This window comes from Polyodon spathula, chromosome 57, assembly GCF_017654505.1.
Source record: "Polyodon spathula isolate WHYD16114869_AA chromosome 57, ASM1765450v1, whole genome shotgun sequence".
NCBI classification, from domain to species: Eukaryota; Metazoa; Chordata; class Actinopteri; order Acipenseriformes; family Polyodontidae; genus Polyodon; species Polyodon spathula.
The window spans coordinates 84,771-108,405 of NC_054590.1; the positions used below are offsets into that span (position 1 = coordinate 84,771).

The 23,635-nt window shown below is 39.6% G+C and overlaps 1 protein-coding gene and 4 non-coding genes across 6 annotated transcripts; all 5 read left to right on the plus strand.

Annotated features, from left to right (window-relative positions):
* Window positions 1-2,201: 2,201 nt before the first annotated feature.
* On the plus strand, window positions 2,202-21,115 carry ipo7 (importin 7). Of its 2 annotated transcripts, none has more exons than XM_041239782.1 (25): window positions 2,202-2,406; window positions 5,123-5,204; window positions 7,577-7,733; window positions 8,069-8,227; window positions 8,585-8,741; window positions 9,685-9,774; window positions 10,054-10,148; window positions 10,232-10,316; window positions 10,421-10,555; window positions 11,380-11,479; window positions 11,582-11,658; window positions 12,473-12,589; window positions 12,854-12,943; window positions 14,269-14,434; window positions 14,788-14,948; window positions 15,575-15,703; window positions 15,812-15,878; window positions 16,058-16,183; window positions 16,421-16,518; window positions 16,680-16,775; window positions 16,888-17,108; window positions 18,464-18,669; window positions 18,979-19,185; window positions 19,555-19,671; window positions 20,008-21,115. In XM_041239782.1, the coding sequence occupies exons 1-25, from the start codon at window positions 2,323-2,325 to the stop codon at window positions 20,103-20,105; spliced, it is 3,120 nt and encodes a 1,039-aa protein (XP_041095716.1). In that variant the 5' UTR covers window positions 2,202-2,322; the 3' UTR covers window positions 20,106-21,115. The 2 variants fall into 2 exon arrangements, with proteins under 2 accessions (XP_041095716.1, XP_041095717.1); XM_041239783.1 differs by having other exon boundaries at window positions 18,982-19,185.
* LOC121307668 lies at window positions 11,152-11,305 on the plus strand. The gene has a single exon (XR_005948373.1). It is a non-coding gene; the product is annotated as a small nucleolar RNA SNORA23 (small nucleolar RNA).
* On the plus strand, window positions 12,128-12,270 carry LOC121307671. Its single transcript, XR_005948375.1, has one exon. It is a non-coding gene; the product is annotated as a small nucleolar RNA SNORA23 (small nucleolar RNA).
* On the plus strand, window positions 13,643-13,822 carry LOC121307675. The gene has a single exon (XR_005948379.1). It is a non-coding gene; the product is annotated as a small nucleolar RNA SNORA23 (small nucleolar RNA).
* Window positions 15,015-15,196, plus strand: LOC121307674. The gene has a single exon (XR_005948378.1). It is a non-coding gene; the product is annotated as a small nucleolar RNA SNORA23 (small nucleolar RNA).
* Window positions 21,116-23,635: the final 2,520 nt, after the last annotated feature.

Genomic DNA, 23,635 nt, shown 5'->3' on the forward strand with positions numbered 1-23,635 from the left:
CCAGTGGAAGCACATACTGTTACTTTTTCCTCTAGATCAATCCTCACAGAATGCAAGGTTGGAGAAATAGACAGTTTGGATAGAACTATGAGGTACTTTAACCTCACCAAAGTGGCCATAAGCAATGCTTGAATGCATAACAAATGCAACTTCAAAAATCTGCCAAAAATAAAAAATCCTCGGACACCATAACATTTTGCTTGATCCTTGTAGATCTCATCAACATCAAGCCTAACATATCTGTGGGCGAGTCCCCCCCACGCAAGTTATTATAGCCTAAACTTGGTAGAAATAGCAAAAATTCTAATTTCAAGGGGGTTTAATGACCAGTGGTGGGACTTGTAACTAAATGTTTTTCACAGAATTTGGGAGACTGGTTCCTAAGGTTCTTACAGCAATACTTACATTTTATGACCCACATCTCCTACAGGGTAAAGGGTTAGGCTGAAGTTTGAATAAAACTCACCAGTTACCCTTCGTCTGGCAATTTGCCAGAAGTGAGTGTGGTTTTACTAGTATTTTTATTTCTGAAAAGCCCTATTCAATACGAGTAGAACGAGGTGCTGCACATGAAGATCCCTTTAGGTTGACCTTTGCAAGGTCACAGTTTGAAGGAGCCATTGAAAAATGGCCATCATTTCTGAACATCAGAAAACCCCCAGGTGAATTTTCCTAGGAAAATCTGAGACGGACAGGCAAGGAAATGTCCCTTTTCCGGTTGAGTTGGAGTGGAATGACCAGGAATTGTCAAAGCTGGTAGTTGTTTTCAGGTCACCAAATTTTCAGCAAAGATGGAACGCACATGCGTGTTTCCACTCTTTTGACAAACTGAACCGTGAGAGATCAGTATGGTTCAGTTCTTTTAGCATTTTCACTGGATCTAGTGGTAATGTCGGCTAGTCTGTTGGGTCAATCTGTGCTAGTTATTAAACTGCAGACAGAAAGATAAGTTACACTGCAGCACATACATCATATGTATATTATATCATGCTACAGTAAATAATGTAGGAACTAACATTAGGCCTACTACTTCCTAGTAATATAATTTATGAACCAGCGTTGAAACGTCCACGTCAAAATACTCATTGTACCAGAAGTCATGCGAGACATTTAATAATGTGTGAACGAAAAGCACTGCTTCAGAACTATTTTCTTTTCCACACTAAAACTATGTAAGCATTTTACATATTGTTAAGCACTAGACACTACATGAAATGATATAACTTTAGTACTGTATTTGTGAATATATTGTACCTTTAGGGCTTTGCCAATCCTTGGTTTTTGTGCCTTCTCCCGTTAATGACTCTGCCACCAAAGAGTTCACCTCTCGTTTATCACTTCGATTCCTTGCCATTTTCGTAGTAAAAAAAATTCTAAATCGGAAGATTACTCGTGTTTTCCAGACTCCCTTTCCAGCCAGGTGTACAGATAGAAAGGTAATGCACAGACCCCTTTCTCAAGATGCCAGTCCAGCCCTGTTCATGATCAGTGACAGCTCTGTGACCTTTTACCTTCTGCACCATCAGCAGTCTCTCCATTGAGCAATGCGAGAACAAAATACCGCAAGAACGACTCTTTCACGTTTAAATGCAGTGCAGTCTTTTCTTTAGCGCCCCCATAGGTTTCAAACTATACATAGCGCTTCTTACACAAGTGGACAGGTACTGTAACCTGGTTGTTTTTTTCACAACATTGAAGATTATCAAGTGTAATAACATGAATATATGTTTATTTATTTATTTATAAAAATAATCATTATTAATATCTTGTAAATGTTCAGCCTAAACAGTTGATATTTTTTGTATAGGTCACCATAACCTGCAAAGTACAAGAACAGTTTAAGTTTTCTTTGTAATAAATACTATTATTGCTAATTCAAACTCTAGGTCACCTTGTGTGTGAATGTGAGGGGGTGTTCAGTCATTTGTGCTAATATCTCCTTGTATACAAAGAATGTTGCTTTAACAAGTAATTCTGATTTTGGAAATATAATATTGTAATACTTTTTTTGTTGTTGTTATAGATAGTTTTATATCATATTAACTGTGCTCCCCTTTACAAGAGCTCTGCCAGTTTAACAACATAATTCTCGCAATATTACCTAGAATTGTGCAATAAAATACCGTTGAACTCCAATTCCCAGTATGTTTTGCGCGACTGGCGGAAGTTCCCTCACCAGAAATTGGCGCTGATCTATCCGGGTCCTGTGGTCGCTTCTTCCTTTCGCGCCGGTTGTTGGAGAACAGCGCGTCCATGTGCGCATCGACTTGGACTTCATAGTTAAAGGAATCTACCAAAACCGAGCCATAACCGAATCAGGACATGGATGCCAGCAATTTGATCGAAGCCCTTCGGGGCACCATGGACCCGAATCTGCGGGAGGCCGCCGAGAGACAGCTGAGTGAGGTATGGGAAGTGTGCGCTGGGATAGCGGGCCTGAGATAGATAGGAATGGCATGGAGTCTGCTTTAACACGGGTGGCGACATTCCGGGTTAAGGGAAAGGGAGACAGCCGGGCACAACAGGGCCGTATAGGTTTCGTTTGGTAGGAGGAAAACTTTGAAACATGTGCTCTTGACACTCTATTATAGCCGTATTTATAGTCCAGCGTCTGTGTATGCCAGATCACCACCCAACACTGTGACTCGATTCATAATCGTGCTTTTTAGAGAGCCTTGAAATACTATATAACGAGTTAGTTGAGGTGAAATTCAAAACTTTATTAGGTAAATGTTTTTAGCGTTGTTGTCATTTGTGATGTGTTAAAAGTTAGTGTGAAAACATTACGCGATGTCGCCAGCTCTGGGTGAATGTAGTTAACCTGCGCTTACGTTCATTATGTGAAAGGATACGTTGTTGTAGTTGCTGGACTAACCTCGCTGAAGAGTGGCCTGCAGTTCATGTCAAATTGTGAGCACCAAAACCCGTCGAGATCAAGTCCTTTAAACTTAATTTTTAGACCGTCATTTTAACCCGGTTAGGATACGGCGCAGTTTAAATCTGATCATTCTATTCTAATTGAATAAACTGTACTACTAGTGTTGGCTGCGTGTTGTGGTTCATGTTTTATGAATGGAAAGGAAATGCGAAAGATTGTTCTCTTGGTAGGCACGGCAGGCAATTGTCTGACAGCATGCCGATCCTCTGACACTTCATTACTGGCGGTGGGCAGGCTGTAGAGATGAACTGCCTACTAAGAGATTGTTTACAGACAGGAAGTCTGTTTATTAAGAACAGGCTGCAGCCGTCATGTATTGTGTATAGGCCTCGACGTGAACACAGTATCCTGGTAACCGGCTCCCCGGCGTTTTGTAGAATCGGGCTAGTGTTATCTGTCACTTTAAATAGTGGCGAGGGGAAAAACTGAGGGAGGGTTGGGGGTTTTAGGCTAAAATGAATATTTTATTCCACTGCACAATGTGTCATGTTTTTCTCGTTAAGTGAATTTACTATTCTGAACACGCCAATTACAGATTTAATAAAAGTAGTTCAATATATAGCTGGCGAGGACGTCACGCAAATTCACTGAAAACGATTGCAAGATTTGCATGATTCCTAACCAGCAACGCCGTTACATGGTCATTTGAAAGAGACAGCTAGTGTTGCTAGGATTTTCGACCAGATGTCTAAAATATGCACCTCCCGTTTCGTTACCTTTCAATTGCAGCCAGTCAATAACCATTGGCATATTGTGTCAAACTGATGCGCAATGTAAATAATCATTGCATACTACGCGACTAAGTTTCAGGAGTTGGGAATTGCCATATTTTGTAATGGTTAAAATATTAGAATCTTTTTTTTTTCTTTTCTTTTTTTACATGGAGAATCTACTCTTGTTACACATTTACGTACCATATAAGCCTTTTTGATTGCTAGTATATCTATATAATATAGTAGTAGTAATAATAATAATAATAATAAACAACACAGAGGGGAACTACATTAAGATCCTTTTGAAGCGATGTGCAAATTGATTGATGCTAACAGAAAGTAGTGAAGCATGTATTTTGCCAGAGGGTTGGCTGGATTCCAGGCTGGCTCTGTGGACTGCTGCCCTGGCTTTGGGAAGATTCCTCAGCCCTGACACTTGCTCTGTGAAGGCTGCACCAGTGACACTTCATTTCCAGGGCAGGAACAAGGCAATGTTCCTTTAATAGAAAATGCCAGAACAGTTTTAATTGAGTTGTGCTGCCGGTGAAAATATCTTGTCAAAGATTATTGGTAATGGACAGGCCAATCTGAGAACAAATAATTTACCCTGACTGGAGTGAGGTTAATTTACAGTGCATGGCTAGGTCCTACCAGTGTAACACTTTAAATTGAAACTTTTCTTTAAATGTTAGTGTTGCTTTATAGTCAAAGCAAGCTGTATTGGAATCTGAGTTAGACTTGGCATGCTACCTCGAATGTGACTATCCAGAAATGACTAATTGTCTGCACTGTGTTATCCTGCAAAGAACCCATTATGTCACTTCATGAGAGAACATTCCCAGTGCAGGGTCCCATAGCCTGCTGTTCACACTTGAGAGACTGAAGCTGAGCTGCTTCTGAACCTCCTTACTTTGATTAGAATTGGATTTGAAAGGGAAGTATTCTGTTTGTCACAGTCGTTGCCACACTCAAAACAGATTAGACTGTAGGAGTTTATAGGGAAATATTTCACAGGTTTGAAGTAGTGTGGCATATGGTAACAAGTCCTTTGGGGAGGCTTGTTTTATTTAAGCTTTTTAAATGACCTCTAGGGAGAGGTATAAAAGTGATTTAAGTTGCCACATGGCTTTGTTGCATCTGTTTCTTTTAAAAGGTAAAAGCACGGACATGGTGTCTACTAAGACATGACCTGGCTGTTTCAGCATTACAAACACATTCATATTAGCGAACAGTTAAACTTCGAATGCAGAGGTGTCAGTCTTCCCACAGCATACATAACTAACTTCCATCCAAGGTTAAAAAAAAAAAAAAAAAAGAGCCACTGCAGTTTATCTGGTGTTAGGAAAACATTCCCTTGATTTACGGTAGAAGATAATCTTCTAATGATGTGACGTGCCTCCTGCCGTCCAACACCTTGATAATGTTGATTTCTGCGTTGCTAACGAGCTACTGGTGTTTCTTTGTGTTCCAGGGCCATAAACAGGTGAACTTTGTCTCCACGCTGCTTCAGCTCACAATGTCTGAACAACTGGACCTTCCGGTGAGGCAAGCAGGTGAGTTGAGTTCACTGGGCTGGGGAACAGTGACCTAGGGCCCTTCAATATTCTAAATTAAAAACAGGAACTTGCAGAATAATCAAGAGGAAAGTTGCTGGTAACCACCAATAATTCCTTTTTCTTGGCAAATGTGTTAGTAATGCCTGTCTGAAAATCACTTCATTGCAAGTTAGATAGAAGGTTTTGTTTAAGCGCAATACCATGCAATTTTTTAGTCCCGACTTTGTGCTAACAGACAACTTAATTAATTTCCTTAATGGATTTCATGGCCAATTTTATCAAAAATTGTCTAAGTTATTTACATTTTTTGCAAGAAAGACGCTGTTTGTACCTTGATTTAGAAATGCATTATTTTGAGTATTAAGTATATAGCTTACTAAACTTAGTGAGTCGTGTAGAAACCAAACACACTTTTGCCTTGTTTCCACTGCCGGCTGTGGCCGGACACGGTGGTAAAAAGGGTGTTTCCACTGCTGGGCACAACAACCCTGCCCGGCCGCTGCTTTTTTTTCTGGCCTATATCAGGACAGGTTATGGCATTTGCTAAACATGCGTTGCTTTATGTTTTAGCAGTGTTACATTCTAGGTTTTAAATACTAAAGCAAACACACAAACTGAAAGCAAAACAAATAAAATAATAAACTTACAACACAGGCTTTGCGGCGGTGAATTAAATAATTATTGCTGTCTTCCAATGCAGAGCTATCAGATTCACTTTCAATCTGTCTTATTGGTTATGAAAATTGAATCTTACAATAGTCTATAGCACGGAAATAACAATAGCACTGAAACCTTTTCAATTGCAGCATGCATGGCTCGGGCAGTTTTTGTTCTTTTCTGAACTTCTACTAGTACGGGTTTGTTTAAACTCATCCTAGTATAATTTCTGTACTAAATGTAATAGCTGTACACCTCCCAAGCCTAGGTGTGCAGTTCACTTTGTTGTAGTGCTCTGTGAATGAGGCTTGGCAACAGTAAGAACTGCAACATCAATCCAGGGTCTGTCTTCACTGTGACTGAGCCTGACAGATTTATGAAAGAACAGTCCTGTACAAAGCAGCTTCAATGTTGAGTGTTAAAATATGTTTAATTTTTACAAATATCAAGTGGTTTCTATCCAGCAGTGCATGCATTCTTGACATCAACAGCTGGTGGAAGGGGAGGATCTATCTATCACCCCAGATCCTAACTTTTCAATGCCATGATTCTTGAAGAAGAGCTAGAAGAGCTTCTCATTGCATTGCAACTCCACAGTGCCTTTTTGTTTGGAGTTTTTGCTTTGGAAGTGGATGATGGAGAGTGGACGAAGCTTTATCTGACTTTGTGCCATGCAAGCAGTTTGTCTGGATTATTTTTGTCAGGTAGCACAGACGTCCTCCTGTGTCAACAGTCTACTGTCTTCTGCTATTGTGGTTTCACAGAGCAATTTATACTCTCTCTTTATTCAGTAGAACTCAGCTAAGGTACACCACTGAAGTATGACCTGAGATTTGGCTCGCACCTTCTGCAAAGCAAAAAAGTGATTGATTTTTACAAACTGGAGTCTATTTGTAGTCCAGTGAGGTTTTATACCTGACAACGTTAACCTGATTATATATATATATATATATGCGTGCTATTGGTCTCTTTTGAATAGCTGTAGATGATGGGTAATGTCAAAGAGAAAAGGAAGTAAAAGCAGAGCTGATTCATATCAGTACAGCAAATGGCAGACCAATTTTTAAGCTCTGTCCATTTTTCTGAATATTTCTCTATCTGTCTGCAGTGGCTGTGCATTTGCCGGGCAGTGTGTATATTTGCATTCCAGCTTCTGTTGTGGAACGTGCTAGCCAAGCAGTCAGACAGGATGCTTCCTGGTTCAGGTTGGGGTCAAGCTTTGTTGTCACAGAAACTAGTATTCATCATATTGGAAAAATGAAAGGGCTGAAGCTAAATCCTTTGAAGCAATGTATCCCCAAAACTAAATTTGAAATTTAAAAAGTGAAAAATTTGGTGCAGTAAATAGCAGACCATTTTAAAGGAAGCAAACTCTTGCTTTCCCCCAGCTGTTAAACTTACTTTTGTGTGTTATAACTTTTCAATCGGAGCTCTGTCCATTTCAGAATGATGGATGAAGCTGTGTGTATTGAATTAGTCTGTGGTGATTTGCTGGAGCTGGCATTGCAACAGCATGATCAGCTGTTTCAAATCCCATGACTTTGAAGACTGCTGCTCTGCCCTTTTATAAAGCCTGATTATAACTGGAATAGTACAGCATGGTTTTCTGGAGTAATGCTGCCATTACAGGTATGAGTTCTGAAAGATTACTCTCCTGCGAGTACAAATAGCTGGTATTTAATCCATGCGCTCTGCTCCTTTTAATCTCTAAGGGGTAATTTACTTGAAGAACATGGTTACCCAGTACTGGCATGAGGGTGAAGGGACAGGTGCTGGAGAGGTCCCTGGCTTTACCATCCCAGACGAGGACCGCCAGTGTATCCGTGACAACATTGTGGAGGCCATCATGCACTCGCCTGAGCTCATAAGGTATTGCTCCTGTGCAAACATACTAAAAATAAGCTTTGTCTTCCGTGCATAGTGTCAAGTGCTCCATGTTGTTTAATGGGTAGCTTTACATTTTAAACATAACCCTTTTACTTTATATAAAATCCCATAAATGTTTAAGTTTGCTTGTGTGGGCTACATAGTTCAGAAAGATAACATTGGAAATGAGACCCTGATCTTGGGCTTTTTCCTATTAAATCCCTCATTCCCCTGGAAGATGTAAAATAATAATGAATTAGAAGCTGAAACAGACAATTCTGTAGTTGTCTTATTATGCAGGGATGGAAACCATATTTATTTGATCTTTTCTTATTCAGGGTGCAGCTCACTACCTGTATTCATCACATGATTAAGCATGATTACCCCAACAAATGGACTGCAATCGTGGATAAGATTGGATTTTATCTTCAATCGGACAACAGCGTTGGTTGGCTTGGAATTCTTCTGTGCCTCTACCAGCTGGTGAAAAACTATGAGTAAGGATATTCATTTTAATCTGCCTATGTGCCAGTAACACCTTACCACACTTGACAAATTCAGGCTGTTTAAGATTTTTCAGTGTAGATACTATTCTTTGACTGTAATAACGCTTTAGTGGTTTGCTCAAGTGAATAGGTAATTGCCAGGTTATAAAATTATTTTCTTAATGCCTGCACTGTAAAAATTCTTAAGGCACATTTGGACAAGCTTTACTCCTTGATCATTACAGCACAATTTTTTATTCTGTTTTACTTTTGGTCAGGTGTATGCTTACAGGAGCTTTAAAAGTGTGTACTTCCTTTTCAGTCCTTCTGACACAGTAGTAATATTTCTGCTGTTATATTTTTCTCTAGGTACAAAAAGCCAGATGAACGCAGCCCTTTGATTGCCGCAATGCAGCATTTCCTCCCCATGCTTAAAGATCGCTTCATCCAGCTTCTTCCAGACCCCTCTAATCAGTCTGTGCTGATCCAGAAACAGATCTTCAAGATTATCTACGCACTTGTGCAGGTACCATGTACAATTTAAACAAATATTGAGGTCCACTCTGCCATACTGTAGCCTGCAATTATACAAACGGATTAAATATGTGGGACTTTCCTATGCAAGGGTGAGGTCTATAGCAGGTAATGTAGGCAGATGCTAAGATATTTTCAAAGATGAATCCAGAATGGTTTCTAGTGCATTAAATTGGCCTATGGAGAAACCACATACCACTCTTTATTGTCACTTGAATAGGCGGGGTCCTCAGTTCAGTTTTTAAGGCAGATGGAAAATGTACGTAGCAGTTGATGTGGTTGAGGGGCAGATCTGGCTAGGTCTTTTTCCTTAGTGAGTCAGTTTTGCTTCCTCTAATTATGCTTTGTGTTGCACACAAAAAAAAGATAAAGGGATACTCTGATATTGGTGGTTGTCAGACCAGAGCACTGTATACAAGGTACCTGTCTGCCAGCATTGAGACATAGCTGGGATGACCATCTGTTTGCCTGCGTCAGGACATGCATGCATTCTCTCCTGCAGTGCTTCACTGTCACCTTTAGAGTTACTAAACTTGTGCATAGCCAGGTGGTTTTGTGTACTGAGTACTGCAGTGTTTATAGATATCATGTCAAATGTTTCTATTTTTTTGTGTGGTTTACTTAACTGCAAATAGAGTCCCTGTCTTCTGGGAGTTGGAAGATTTTTTTATTTTTTATTTTAGAAATGTTACTGTAGACCAGTATAATAAAAGCTAGTGTGTGGGCTTTATTTTCTGTACCTTGATCATTTGATGGAGCCAGTTATTCATTTGATGTCACCTGTAATGTGACCATTTATAAGAATAGACCCATTACTATAGCTTTAAATGTATGCAAACATCAAGTTTGAAAGTGTAAGACTTTTAAAGGAGCTTTTGAAACCGTATTAACTTGTCTATCCTTGCTGTGTCCTTAACTGTACTGTGCTCTTACAGTACAACCTCCCCATGGAGCTCATCAACCAGCAGAACCTGACCGAGTGGATGGAGATCCTGAAGACTGTGGTGGACAGAGATGTGCCTGCGGTGAGTAAAGTTTGCATGTCTACTTCTTGATGGGGCTTTTCTTTTCTGTTCTTCACGGATGTGTTGCAGATAGATTATGCTCCTTCAGAGAGGAGAGGCAGGTATTTGTCTGCTGCTAGCCCCTGGAATGGACATACCATTTGCCTGTATCAGATTTCCTATTTGTCAGTGTCTTTCTGTGCTTTCTTTCAGGGTGAAACTTACTTTTCCCCATTTGTCTGTGCTGATGGCTTTGCTTCGTTCTTTTTTTTTTTTTTTTTTTTTTTTAAACCCCTACAGGAAACACTGCAGGTGGATGAAGATGACAGACCTGAGCTGCCCTGGTGGAAATGCAAAAAATGGGCCCTGCACATCCTGGCTCGGCTTTTCGAAAGGTAGGGCAGTTTGCTGGTATTTATTTTCCAAAGTTGATTTTTGTAATGTGAACGTAACGTTTTATACTTTTGTCCTGTACTAGGTACGGAAGCCCAGGCAATGTTTCCAAGGATTACACAGAGTTTGCGGAATTGTTCCTCAAGGGATATGCTGTTTCTGCTCAACAGGTGACGTTGTATTATTCAATTTAATCTGCCTATGTGCCATTAAGTGGCTTTTATAATTTAAGTCAAAATTAATATATAAACTTTTGGATTTTGGTTTCCTACAGGTTTTATTGAAGGTCTTGTATCAGTACAAAGAAAAGCACTACGTAGCTCCCAGGGTACTCCAGCAGACCCTCAACTATATCAACCAGGGGGTTGCACATGCACTTACATGGAAGAACCTGAAGCTTCATATCCAGGTATGTTAAAATCTGCATTGTTATTGTTTATCCCCATAGTATACTAAACAGCCACCAAGATTGCAATTAATAGACCGATGAATCTTTATAAATCGTGACCCTTATTTTATTTTTTTTAATTTCGTAACACCAAAATAGAGTTCCAAACTCAGTTGTTACACAGTAAGAACAGTTGCAAGAGCTGTTTGGTAAACTTAATTGTGGGTATCTTGCCGACTTGTGAAGGATTTCACAACAGATTAATCCGTTGCATTCTAAATCAATTTGCAGAATAACAACACTGCTGTATATAAACCATTCCTTAAAATAGATTTACTCCAACTAATAAGATTAACCCTAAGTAATTGACTTGAGAACCTTGACCCAAATTAATCACTTAAGTTGTTACTAATTCTCAAGTAATGCTTTAACACACTTATCCGAGGCAGTACATAACCGTAATTTACTCAAGTATTAAGCTGATCCTGAACTTATCATTACAATATTAATCCCTAATTACTGTAATAAACACCACAGCTAATGTATTTTAATTAATATCTTGCGTCAATTTTGTACTTGATATTCTGTAGGGGTGATTTGCAGTGTAACTGGCTGCAGGCAGCCTGTGTGCTTGGTGATGGTCCGTGTTTAGTGTTTCTGTTTGTCTGCGTCTTGCAGTCTGACAGCAGCGCTCACACAATGCCAGCAGCCAAAGAAAAACCTGAGATCTTAGTACTGGTCTAGTGAAGTCTGACAAATTCTCAGACATAAAATAATAACGCTAGGTAGCTGCCCCAACTAAAATGTGCTGGTTTTAATAACATGTGTTTGCACGTGTGTTACAGGGAATCATTCAGGACGTGGTTTTCCCACTGATGTGTTATACAGACACTGATGAGGAGCTCTGGCAGGAAGATCCATATGAATACATCCGCATGAAGTTCGGTAGGAACAGCCACTAGATTTAACTAGCACTTTACTGTTGTAAGGTTCTGTTGACTCCTATTGGTATGTCCAAATAACAAATGTATATCAATATTGTTATAGATGTTTTTGAAGACTTCATCTCACCAACAACTGCTGCGCAGACCCTGCTGTTTACTGCATGTAGTAAGAGAAAAGAGGTAATGTTTTGTTTTTGGGAAAGGCTTGGGCTTGTGATTAGTAGTGAAACCTTTTGTGTTTGTGTTTTATTAATGGTTTGCTGTTGGTTAGTGTATACAGCAACGCCTGAGTTAACAAGTGACTAGCGAGACTATGTATTTGTGATTTGTTTATAAAGCTGTAAAGAAGAAAGTTGTTCTGGGATTTACTGACTGTAAAAGATAAGGTTGTTTCTTCTCTGGGCACATTTCCACTGTAACAGAAGAGCTGTTTTCACAGAGCTGTATTCCAGGAATTCTACTTTTAGATTTGTATGTGGGCTGACACACGCATGGCCCTGAAACAAATTCATGGTCTCAATTACAGATATTCCTATTTTCCCTGGGTTTGCTTTTGCTTTTCCCAGACAATTAAGCAGGAGGTTGTATTGCTGAGACCTGTACCTCTTTTCTGTCTTTCCATGTGTAAAGCACTCTGTTGCTAGCTGCAGGCTGCCTGTGTGCTTGGTGTTGGTCCATGTTTAGTGCTGGTTTGTCTGCGTGTTGCAGTCTGGCAGCAGCGCTCGCACAATGCCAGCAGCCAAAGAGAAACCTGAGATCATAGTATTTGGTGTAATTAAGTCTCTGTGACAATCTACTGCTGGCTAAAAATAATGCAATAGGAAACTGGAATTTGCTGCCTGTGAAGTTCTACCCTTTAACTTTATTGTATTATTATTTGGTTTGGGGATTGCTTTGGAGATCAATAATAGTTGTTAAAGTGGTTTCTAATTTGTTTGGAATTACTGCTTCGGTGATAAAGGCAGTGTTAATGTCAATGCATTTTCCTTTGTAGGTTCTGCAGAAAACCATGGGCTACTGCTATCAGATCTTAACAGAACCCACTGCTGACCCACGCAAAAAGGATGGTGCTTTGCATATGATCGGATCTTTAGCTGAAGTTTTATTAAAGGTAAAAAAAGATTATATAATAAGAATTGCATCCATATAAATTGCTGTGCCCGCTGGGTGCAGATTCTTAAAATGGTTAATAGAAATGTGAAGTTGTTTTTCCCCCCTGTGCTTTTACATTGAAACTACTACCTCTGTTGAAAGTGTAGTATATTTAATGATGGCTTTTAATGCTAAGAACAGTTTAGAATAATGTGGTGAGCACTTAGTGTACACAACTTGATTGTTAAGAAGTGAACAAGCCCTTTTCTTTTTCACCAAACAGAAAAAGATCTACAAAGATCAGATGGAGTTCATGCTGCAGAACCACGTGTTCCCCCTGTTCAGTAGTGAGCTGGGATACATGAGAGCGAGGGTAAGTGAGAGTTCAGTGGTCTGTGTCCTAACCACTTGTTTTACAGAAGCTAGTTTGGAGCAGTTTTTGAGTTTTTTTGTGACGTTTTACTTCTAGCTGGTTGTCCTAAATGTGAGAAACTTTCATACTGAATTTGTAAATAGCTAAACTTTTTTTAAATTAATTATTTCAAGGATGTAAAGGAAGTTTCATATGCATAATGATGTAATACTGGTCTTGCATCTATTGTCTTCTAATTTAGAAACTTCACATTTCTGCAAATAAAGGGACAAGTTAGCAGTTAGTAACCTGAGCACAGTATAATTAAGTAATAACTACAGGGCACATCTAGTGTACGATATAAGTCCTTCAAGTGGATTTTATACTAGCGAGGGAGACTGTAGCTTACAAGTACACTTGATGTGCCCTCTAGTTATAGCTATGTTGTGGCAAGTGTTTTGGTCCTTTTATTTTAAGGTCCCAGAGTTAATTAATAAATCTGAGCAACTTGCCTGTACTTCAGACAAATCAGTAATTTTGGCTCAGCAAAAGGCTGCCATTGCTATGGCCCTGAATGACATGTGTTTAACTGTATTGAATCCTAATGAAAGTGAATAGCAGAGAGATTCCACTTATGTAATCTATTATAAAGAGCCCTTGCTTGCCTTTCAGTAAGTGAAAACTGCACCACGGCTCAGGGCTCCACTGTCGCTGGCTACAGGCTGTCTGTCTGCTTGGTGATGGTCCATGTGTAGCGTTGCTGTTTGTTTGTGTCTTGCAATTGGACAGCAGCACTCACACAATGCCAGCAGCCAAACAGAAACCTGAGATCATAGTACTGGTCTGGTGAAGTCTTTGTGACAATCTACCACTGGTCAGCCTCCAAACTCTCAAACAGTAAACCTATCCTTAAGAATGCAAAAAGTATGTTTTCTGAAAAGTTTAAATGAGCCTCTTGATGCCTCTGGAGAGAATCTAGTTGTTTGTCGCTATTTAATGTGCCTTATGGTTTTATTCGTGGTAAATGAAAAGCATTGGCATTTGTTGAATTTAATGAAATGTATGCATGGTGAGTCTATCCTATGACTTGTTCTTCCAAAATATATTGCTGACATAAAAATGTTCACTCCAATCTTGTATTTTTCTTTATTTATTTATTCCAATGCATGATGTGTTATTGACTCCCACTGGCTTGTAATGTGCGTTGTCAGTTTTATCTGCCTTGCAAAATACTAAGGTAAAACCTTAAGTTAAAGGAAAAATTATATTTTTGTCACCTTTTGTCTCTGAGTATTCACATGCTGCTTTAACTAGTGATGATTTTCTTCTGATCTCTGACCTTTCAGGCCTGTTGGGTCCTTCACTATTTCTGTGAAGTTAAGTTCAAGATCGACCAGAATCTGCAGACAGCCCTGGAGCTGACAAGACGCTGCCTGATCGATGATAAAGAAATGCCTGTGAAAGTCGAGGCTGCTATAGCACTTCAGGTTCTCATCAGTAACCAGGAAAAAGGTGCCAGTCTCATTGGTTTCAGCCTTTGATTATACTGAAAATACCCATTTATATTGCTGGTTGGGTGGAGTGAGAACCATTTTTTTTATGAAAAGGTTGGCAAATGTACACCATTGGAAAACACTCGCCTTTAAGTGCACTTAATCAACAGAAGAGCTTTTAAATGTCTGCTGGTTCTCCGAATTATTTTTTTTAATTAATTCATTGTGTATTTGAAACCACTTAGTTTAAAGTAGATATTGTACAGAATTCTGTTTTCTGTACAAAAAATTTAATCAACCAAATGTAAATGAGAGGGGGGGAAGAAAAGTGGAATTGTCCTGCTGACCAGTGTTCTGTGACCCGTTTACCAGCCAAAGAGTACATCACCCCCTTCATCAGGCCTGTGATGCAGGCGCTCCTCCATATCGTCCGTGAGACAGAGAACGATGACCTCACCAATGTCATCCAAAAGATGATCTGTGAATACAGCGAGGAGGTCACGCCCATTGCAGTGGAGATGACCCAGCACCTGGTTAGTATCCAGTCGGCAGCAGACACCTCTCTTATAAAATATCCATTGCTTGTATAACTGGCTGCAGGCAGCCTGTGTGCTTGGTGATGGTCCATGTTTAGTGTTTCTGTTCGTCTGCGTCTTGCAGTCTGACAGCAGCGCTCACACAATGCCAGCAGCCAAAGATAAACCTGAGATCATAGTACTGGTCTAGTGAAGTCTCTGTGACAATTTTTATCACTGGCCAGCCTCCAAACTCTCAGACAGTAAAATGTATAATTTAAGAAACCAAAATGCTGCCTACTGCAATGACTTGGAAAAGATTGGCTGTTGTCTGGTTATAATACTACTGTGAACAATTTATAGTGAACAAAATAACTACTTAATATCCCACAGTAAACACCACACACTTTTTTCTTTCAAATCTAATTTCTATTTATTTCAGTAAGTGATCACCATTTTTACATACAGCATGTACAGGTTAAATTGGAAGTGTGTATTGAGTGGCAGCAATTGCAAAATAAAAACTGTTGTGCAGTTTATGCTGTATCCTTTTAAACGATTTGATCATAAATGTAAACTGCTGTCCTGTGGCTGCTTTTCGTTGGTTGCCAACTCGCTGGCTGACCTCCCCCTGTGCCCTGCAGGCGATGACGTTTAACCAGGTGATTCAGACGGGTCCCGACGAGGAGGGGGGTGATGACAAGGCAGTGACAGCCATGGGCATCCTGAACACCATCGACACACTGCTCAGTGTGGTGGAAGACCACAAAGAGGTGAGTGCTGCTGCCAGCTTGGAGAAAGGCATCTGGGCTATAGACAAAATAAGCCCTCTGGTTCATCTAAAAATGTGATCCAATAATAGTTCACCTTTTTTATTTCAGATCACACAACAGCTAGAAGGAATCTGTCTTCAAGTGATTGGTACAGTTTTACAGCAGCACGTTTTGGGTGAGTACCTTTTTTGGGCGAGCTATTCATTAGTGGTTGGGGTGGTGGGTATAATAGGCAGTCTGCAACTTTTGCAAGAAGTCTTAAAAAAACACTGGAAACACTGGAGACTGAAATAATACCAGTATTACTGTCTGGATTTCAATACTGATTTTTGAAGTGGCTGGGCTGTGTTTCAGAGTTCTACGAGGAGATCCTGTCTCTGGCTCACAGTCTGACGTGTCAGCAGGTGTCACCACAGATGTGGCAGCTTTTACCACTCGTCTTTGAGGTCTTCCAGCAGGACGGCTTTGATTACTATACAGGTACTATATCTCTTGATGTTCACTATAACTGCTTTAGAAACTAATAGATTAGGAACAAATTTAACTGTACTCTTAGGATGCCCAGTGCAGTGTTTTCACCATCCTCAAAATAGCAGTGGAACCTATTTTAGTGTGTAAAAAATAAGTTCAATTTACTTAACATTTAGAAATACTAACAAAACTTGTTCAATTCAATGACAAACGGTAAGTCTTTCTCAATGGCTTTATATTTCACAGATATGATGCCTCTCTTGCATAACTACATTACAGTTGGTACAGACACACTTTTGTCTGATACCAAATACCTTGAAATGATCTACAGTATGTGCAAAAAGGTAAGGCTATTTTTAAATGTGTTTTTGTGGGAGCCATTCATAATTTACACAGGTTCTGTGTCTTGCTGGACACTGGTTCCCAGTAAACTTTGTTAATGTTATTAAACAGCAAACAATACAGGTTTAAAACTTAAATAACTAAGAATATCCTTTTTATTCAGATCTTGACCGGCGATGCAGGGGAAGATGCTGAGTGTCATGCAGCTAAACTGTTAGAAGTAATCATTCTTCAGTGCAAAGGGCGTGGCATTGACCAGGTAGGCACTGACTGCTTGTACAGCAGTTATATGGCATTTATTTGGTGGGGCTTCAGTTTGCAGTCGTGTCTTCTGTCTCCCTGAAGTCTTTGTTTTTTGTTTTTTGTTGCAGGTGGTTCCCCTCTTCGTGGAAGCAGCTCTGGAGAGGCTGACCAGGGAAGTGAAGACGAGTGAGCTGAGAACCATGTGCCTGCAGGTAGCCATCGCTGCTCTGTACTACAACCCTCCTCTGCTGCTCACCACCCTGGAGAACCTGCGCTTTCCCAACAACACCGAACCAATCACCAACCACTTCATCACCCAGTGGCTCAATGACGTCGACTGCTTCCTAGGGTAAGTCATCTACTGACCAGCAATAGTCGTTACATTTAAGCGTCATCACTTCAGCAGGCCTGTCAGGGGCACCTTTGCCTATTTCAGTACAGTAGCCTCTGGCTTGGAGAACACCCCTCGGAAGTGTTCTCTAAGACAGAGTTGACCACCAGGCACACAGAGTAAATTAATATTTATTACTTGTCATGATGCACGTGCATCAACATATGAAATAAACAGAATAAGAGAAAAGCAATAGGCAAGTGTATGTTTTAATAAACCAACAGACAAACTAACGTTAATAAACTGTCAAACTAAATTAACACAACACCCCTACACACGTTAAATGCAGCAGCAGCAGTAGCTCTAGAATAATTGAGTACATGTACAGGAACAATGTTGAAGACCTGCACGAAAACAGCGGCGCGTTTCGGTGTTGGTTTACATGCCATTCTGTAGCACTGAGGTGCACTTGTGGAAGTCAGATTACACTGTGTAACAAAAAAATATATATTTTTTGTTCCTGGGTAGTAAGTGTTATTTCCTAATTGCTTATGCCTCAAAAGTATGGCTATTGTTCCCCACAAACTTTGCTTTTGTGACCAGGACAGTGATATTTCAAAAAGTGAGTAGTTTTTTGAGATTTACAATTATACTGTATTTACAGTAATTGTAAATCTCGAAAAATTACTCACTTCTAAATCTTTTGTAGTCATCTTTGTATTACTTTAGTATAAATACATGTTAATTTGGATTCATATGTTGTTTTTTTCTGACTTTATGTGAACGAAAAGACACACATTTGCCCATTTTCCCATTGGAAATAGTGATATTTCAAAATATCACTGTCCTGGTCACAAAAGCAAAGTTTGTGGGGAATAATAGCCATGTTCTATACTTTTGAGGCATAAGCAATTAGGAAATAACACTTACTACCCAGGAACAAAAATTGTGTTACATAGTGTTGTTAAATATTTATTAAATGACAGTTCTGGAAAAATGGAATAAACCAATCGGTGTACCTCAAGTCTTGCGATGACACGTCACATTTGAAAAGATTGAATAAACCATTTGAATTTGAATTTCATGATGAGTTATTGGGTTACAAAACAGTACTGTATCAGTTGTGAACGAATCGCTAGCGATGCCAAAAAGAAGTTCCTGTTCCTTTTAGTTGGAACATTTACAAAGGGGGAACAATCTGTTTCGCCACAAGGGTGTTCTGTTAGCAGAAGTGTTCCTTTTAGGAGGTGTTCAAATACTCAGACTACTGTACATGATTTGGTGATTGTCTTACTACTGTTTTAAATTGCTATTTCAGTCGTGTATGTATGGCTTAAGATGTGTATGTAGTTGACTCCTGTTGTGTGTTCCAGTCTCCATGACCGGAAGATGTGTGTGCTGGGCCTGTGTGCTCTGATGGACCTGGAGCAGCGGCCGCAGGTGGTGAACCAAGTTGCCGGGCAGCTGCTGCCTGCCACCATCCTTCTGTTCAACGGGCTGAAGAGAGCCTACGCCTGCCGAGCCGAGCACGAGAACGATGAGGATGATGACGAAGACGGAGAGGAAGACGATGAAAACGGTGCGTGAGGGAGACCATACTCTTGCTAAATGCATAGTTTTATAGCATTTAAACTGAACCAATTTACACTGCTTAGGTGGGTTACATTTGGGTTAATAAGAATTATATGAAAATAGAACCTAGTGGGGTGTTTCTTTTGCCCATTTTTACAGCTCGATTGAGTGACTGCCCAGGGGTTATGAAGTGGGTGAGCAGTCCTGTAACTGCAGGACCACACTGCTCCCCTGGTGTGTGTGTGTGTAGTAGCTCAGGGAGGTGTGGTGTATTGGTAGCAGAGTAAAGCTGACATGACGTTGTCTTTGCTCACAGAAGAACTGGGTAGTGATGAAGATGACATTGATGAGGAAGGTCAGGAGTATCTGGAGATGCTGGCAAAGCAGGCGGGCGAGGACGGGGATGATGAGGACTGGGAGGATGACGATGCAGAGGAGACTGCTCTCGAGGGCTACACCACTTTAGTGGATGACGAAGATAACCTTGTGGACGAGTATCAGATCTTCAAAGTCATCATGCAGAGTAAGCGCACTAAATTAATGTAATACAACACTGGCACATATAGGAACCATTACATTTACTTTCTTGCTAGTTTTGAATAGTGTTTTTGTCAAACCACTCTTGGACCATTACAGGCATTGAATATAAAGGGACTGCTGTGTTTGGCTGTGGGGCAAACTACAATAAACCTGCACAATGAATAAGAGACAACATTATGTTGAAAGCAATGTTAATTTTGTCTGCTTCATCCTGTAGCTTTGATCAGAAGCTAGCAGGCCAACCCACATTCTTCCCTTTTTAAGAGGTGCTGTGATCAAAATCTCATTGGATATTTAATTGCTTTCCTTACCACTCTCAATGCTGTAGTATCTTTTTGTCATTTTATTTCAGATCTCCAGACTCGTGACCCAGTGTGGTACCAAGCTCTTACACAAGCTCTAAATGAAGAACAAGGAAAACAGCTACAAGACATTGGGATTTTGGCAGATCAAAGACAGGCAGCCCATGGTAAAGTTATTACCTTGTTTCAGATGTAGTTTATTCTGTTTAAATATAACTGAACTGAATATGAAATTTGTGCAGTCTTTGTTGTATGAAGGGCCTTGTCTTGTTTTGCATTGTGTATAATTGTGTACAAATCAACAGAATAAAATATTTAAACTACAATTGGGGTTTGATTTGTTTTTATTTCTTCAACTACATTCTTTCAAGGGTCTGATTTGTATAAATGTAATTACTGAGTTATTGATTGGTTCAGAGTTTTCATAGTGCAATGCAGGTGAAATTATAACAGTTTTCTGTTTTTGATCCACTAAAACCTTTTCTTGTTTATTTCCTTTTCAGAGTCTAAAATGATTGAAAAGCATGGAGGATATAAGTTTACCGCTCCAGTTGTGCCAAACAACTTCAATTTTGGAGGCAGTGCCCCAGGAATGAATTGAGTCTTCACCCCATCATTTTCTAACAATGACTGATTGTAGTGAAAAAGCTTGTGGTGTTCCCTCAAGTAGTGGTTCCAGAACTGGTTCTTCTGACCCACTCTTCAATTTAAACCAACTTTATACGCTGTAATGAATTGGACACTGGGGAGGGAGGGGGGGCAGAAGATGTGGGAAAGCAACCAATGTGACATGACTGGGAAAATAAACCGAGATCATCTTGAACCTCAAAATCAAGCTCCAAAACATTATATTATGGGAGTCCAAATTCTGGAGGGGTTGTCATGACGGCAACTTTTTCTTCCACAGGAAACTAATGGGGGCAAGGAAGTCCTCGACAACCGAACAATATTTAAATGTCCCACAAGTTTCACGGTATAGGCTAGAAGGTCACGCTTTTAAATTACACCTGTGGCAGTAGTATTTTGTCTAGATTTTGCATTAACAAATTCCCATATTTGTAATGTGTTTATCAATCAAGATACTGTAGAATGTAGCCTTGCAGAATAATTTGAGGCATTTGAAGAAGGGTGTAAGCAAGTGATATGGAGCATATTGGATATACCTGTCATAGTACTAAGTGATGCCTGATACCTGTAAATTTACTAGCACTTTCATATTCAGGGCTCCTAGCCTTCTTTATCAGATTACAAATGTGCTACTTTAATTAGGGAGGATATAAAAACAACAACAAAAAAAGAAATTAAACCAAGTTCAGCTGGCAGGCAACTAGAATGATCTGGCAATGGCTGGTTGTCACATAAATGTGGTTGCCATATTGAAAACACGGTGGCATTTCCTTGCTGCTGAAAATGGCAACTCCCTCTAGGTATTTTCAAAGCTCTTGGTGTTCAATTTGTGTGCAAGACATTGTGTTCTACGCACTGAATCATTTGAAGCATGTAAAATTGGACTTGAGGCTCTTGAGTTACATGAATCTCTAGTAATTGGTTGATGTGTGTATGGATGAACCATCTATATATGCAACAAAATATTAAACACAAATTGAGTTTCGTGTTGGGAACTTATTAGTGTATGAGCTTGTAATGATTTATTGCACCATTTACATTGCGTGAAAACATTTTTAAATAGTGAGCAGAGGCCAGCTTCTGAAATTCAGTGTAAAAAATATAAATTTAAACTTTTTTTGGTAGGTTCGTGAAACTAGCAAGCTGCATGTAGTTGCATAAAGCACTCCAGGTTATACAAATATATACAGGAAAATATATATGTCGGTAGATATGATATGTTAAATAGAAAATATAGCATTGATTTTGCCAGCTGCCACCAGATTTGTTTTTGTTTTTTTCATTTTCATTTCAACATTCTGACAATTGAGTAGAAGAAAAGTGTACAGACCCATTGAAGTTTCTGTTGTGGATTTTACATGTCAGCTGGCAAAAAAAAAAGGATTGAATAAAATAAGCTATTTTTTCCATTGTTTTCCTATTGACAGTTTACACAAGTTCCAAAGTGGAAGTTTTTTTGACCAATTGTAATGAAATTACTCGGTTTAATTTGTTTAGGAACTCATTATATATCTTAACTATAATGTCACGTAATGTATTTGACAAATGAGGTAAGTTCTTGCAGGATCATATAGAAGCAATATTTCTCTGATGACAGTCGCCTCACCTAGGAGCCTGTCTTACACCATTTCTGCTTTAAAGCAACAAGAGCTTGATGCAGAGGGAAAATACCTGAGATTATGGACTGCTTCGTCTTACTTTCCAAACTGGTCTGTAAATGGTAGCTTCCAGTATGGAGGTAGGCAGTTAGATGTGGAATGTACTGTATGCTTAATTATTACTTTTTATTAGTGATGCGTTCCTCCTTCCACTTTTTTGTTCTAGATTCCGCTTTTGATAAATCTGTCAGGTCACTTATGTCATTGGATAACTTTGTTTCTTTTTAGAGTATATAAAATGTAACTAGGTTAGTGGTCTATTTGTTGTTCCGACATTTATGACAGGTAAATGTCAAGCTTGGCTAAAGTAGCCTTTTTTGTTTCAGGTTAGTATTTTAAATGTAGCTGCTGTTTGTGGGTTTTACTTTTTGGTATGTTTTCTGGCTGTGTTGCAGTCTGTATTTGACAAGTCAATTATTTTAATCACCAGCAACCAGCCCTTCATTGCACTGAAGGGAGCAGAGGCAGATGCCTGGACTAAAGGATTCCTTTTTTTTTTTTTTTTTTTTTTTTTTTTGCTTTTATTTACAGGCATAATATTTTCTCCCCAACCAGACCCGCAAATATTTATGAATTTGTATTATTTTTCAAGTAGATGCTAAGTCTCAGACATTTTGATATTCTCCTTGGAATGTAAAACTGGTGCTTTAACAAAAACATGCAGATGAATTGTTAATTAAATGAATAACCAAACGAAACGTCACTACCACTTTCAGGATCCGAGAAGTTAAAATTTCACAGTGGTACCTGCAAATGTCGTTTGGGATAAAAGATACAAACACAGTCCTGTTCCCTATAGATTTTTCCACTCTAGGTGTTGCACCTATTGTAAAACAAATACATAAATAAAAATTGTGAAGTATTTGTGTTTAACCAACCTGGTTGTAATACAATAATGGTCCTTGTCAAGTTTCACCACAATCTGAGATGTGGTTCTCACAAAAATAAACATGTGAATGAGGTTTTTTAAAAAAAAAAAAGGTGCTGCTATAATAGTGTATCCCAGTGTACACTCTTATAGTGCAAGGGAATGTCCTTACCAAGTCCTCACTGCCCAAGAATCATTTATATGTCACTTCACCGTTGAATGGACAATATTTTAATAGCTGCATCAGTCTGATTTTTCTAGCTTTGTGTGGTCTGCTTTTTTGGGGTGGGGTGGCAAAAGAAAGTGGTAGATCTTTGCCCCGTTATGTTAGTTCCTTATTTACCCACACCAGCCTCAATTCCTAACAAATGGGACGGCTGTTTAAGTGAGGTTAATGCTATTTTGTGATGTTATCTCTGAATAAATGCATACTCAAATCCGTCACAGCAACCACAGATCACAAAATGGCCGCTGGCAGGCACCCCGGAACATGTATATTTCAGGCTTGCTACATCCACCAAGCAGGGTTCGCCAGCAACAAAAGCAAGAATTTTAACATTTGTGGTGCGACGACTCCGCTAAGTGCTTATGTACTTCGGTAATTTTGGTACCAATCCCCAAATGCTTCCAGTGGCCCGGGCTTAAAGGTCTGTAACGTGGACTTTATTGTTCTGTCAATTTAAAATGTGATCGATAGTAGCCTGATCCAACAGAAAAACAAGGTTTCCTTGTCAATCAAAGTAAACGTCCAATCCGAACAGCCTCTTGGCAAACCCCTCCCTCCTGTGACAGACCGTTCCACTGTGGATCTATTCAGATTCCGGGGCCATCTCAACGCAGCGCGCCTGTAGGCCGTTTCCTGCCCTGATGCATGGTGGTCGGACGAAGGAATTGTTGGAAAATTTCAGAGGTTAGTATATAAATGTGTTTTTACCCAGTGTGCCTTATTTCAAACAGCCATCTCCAGCGGGGAAAGTG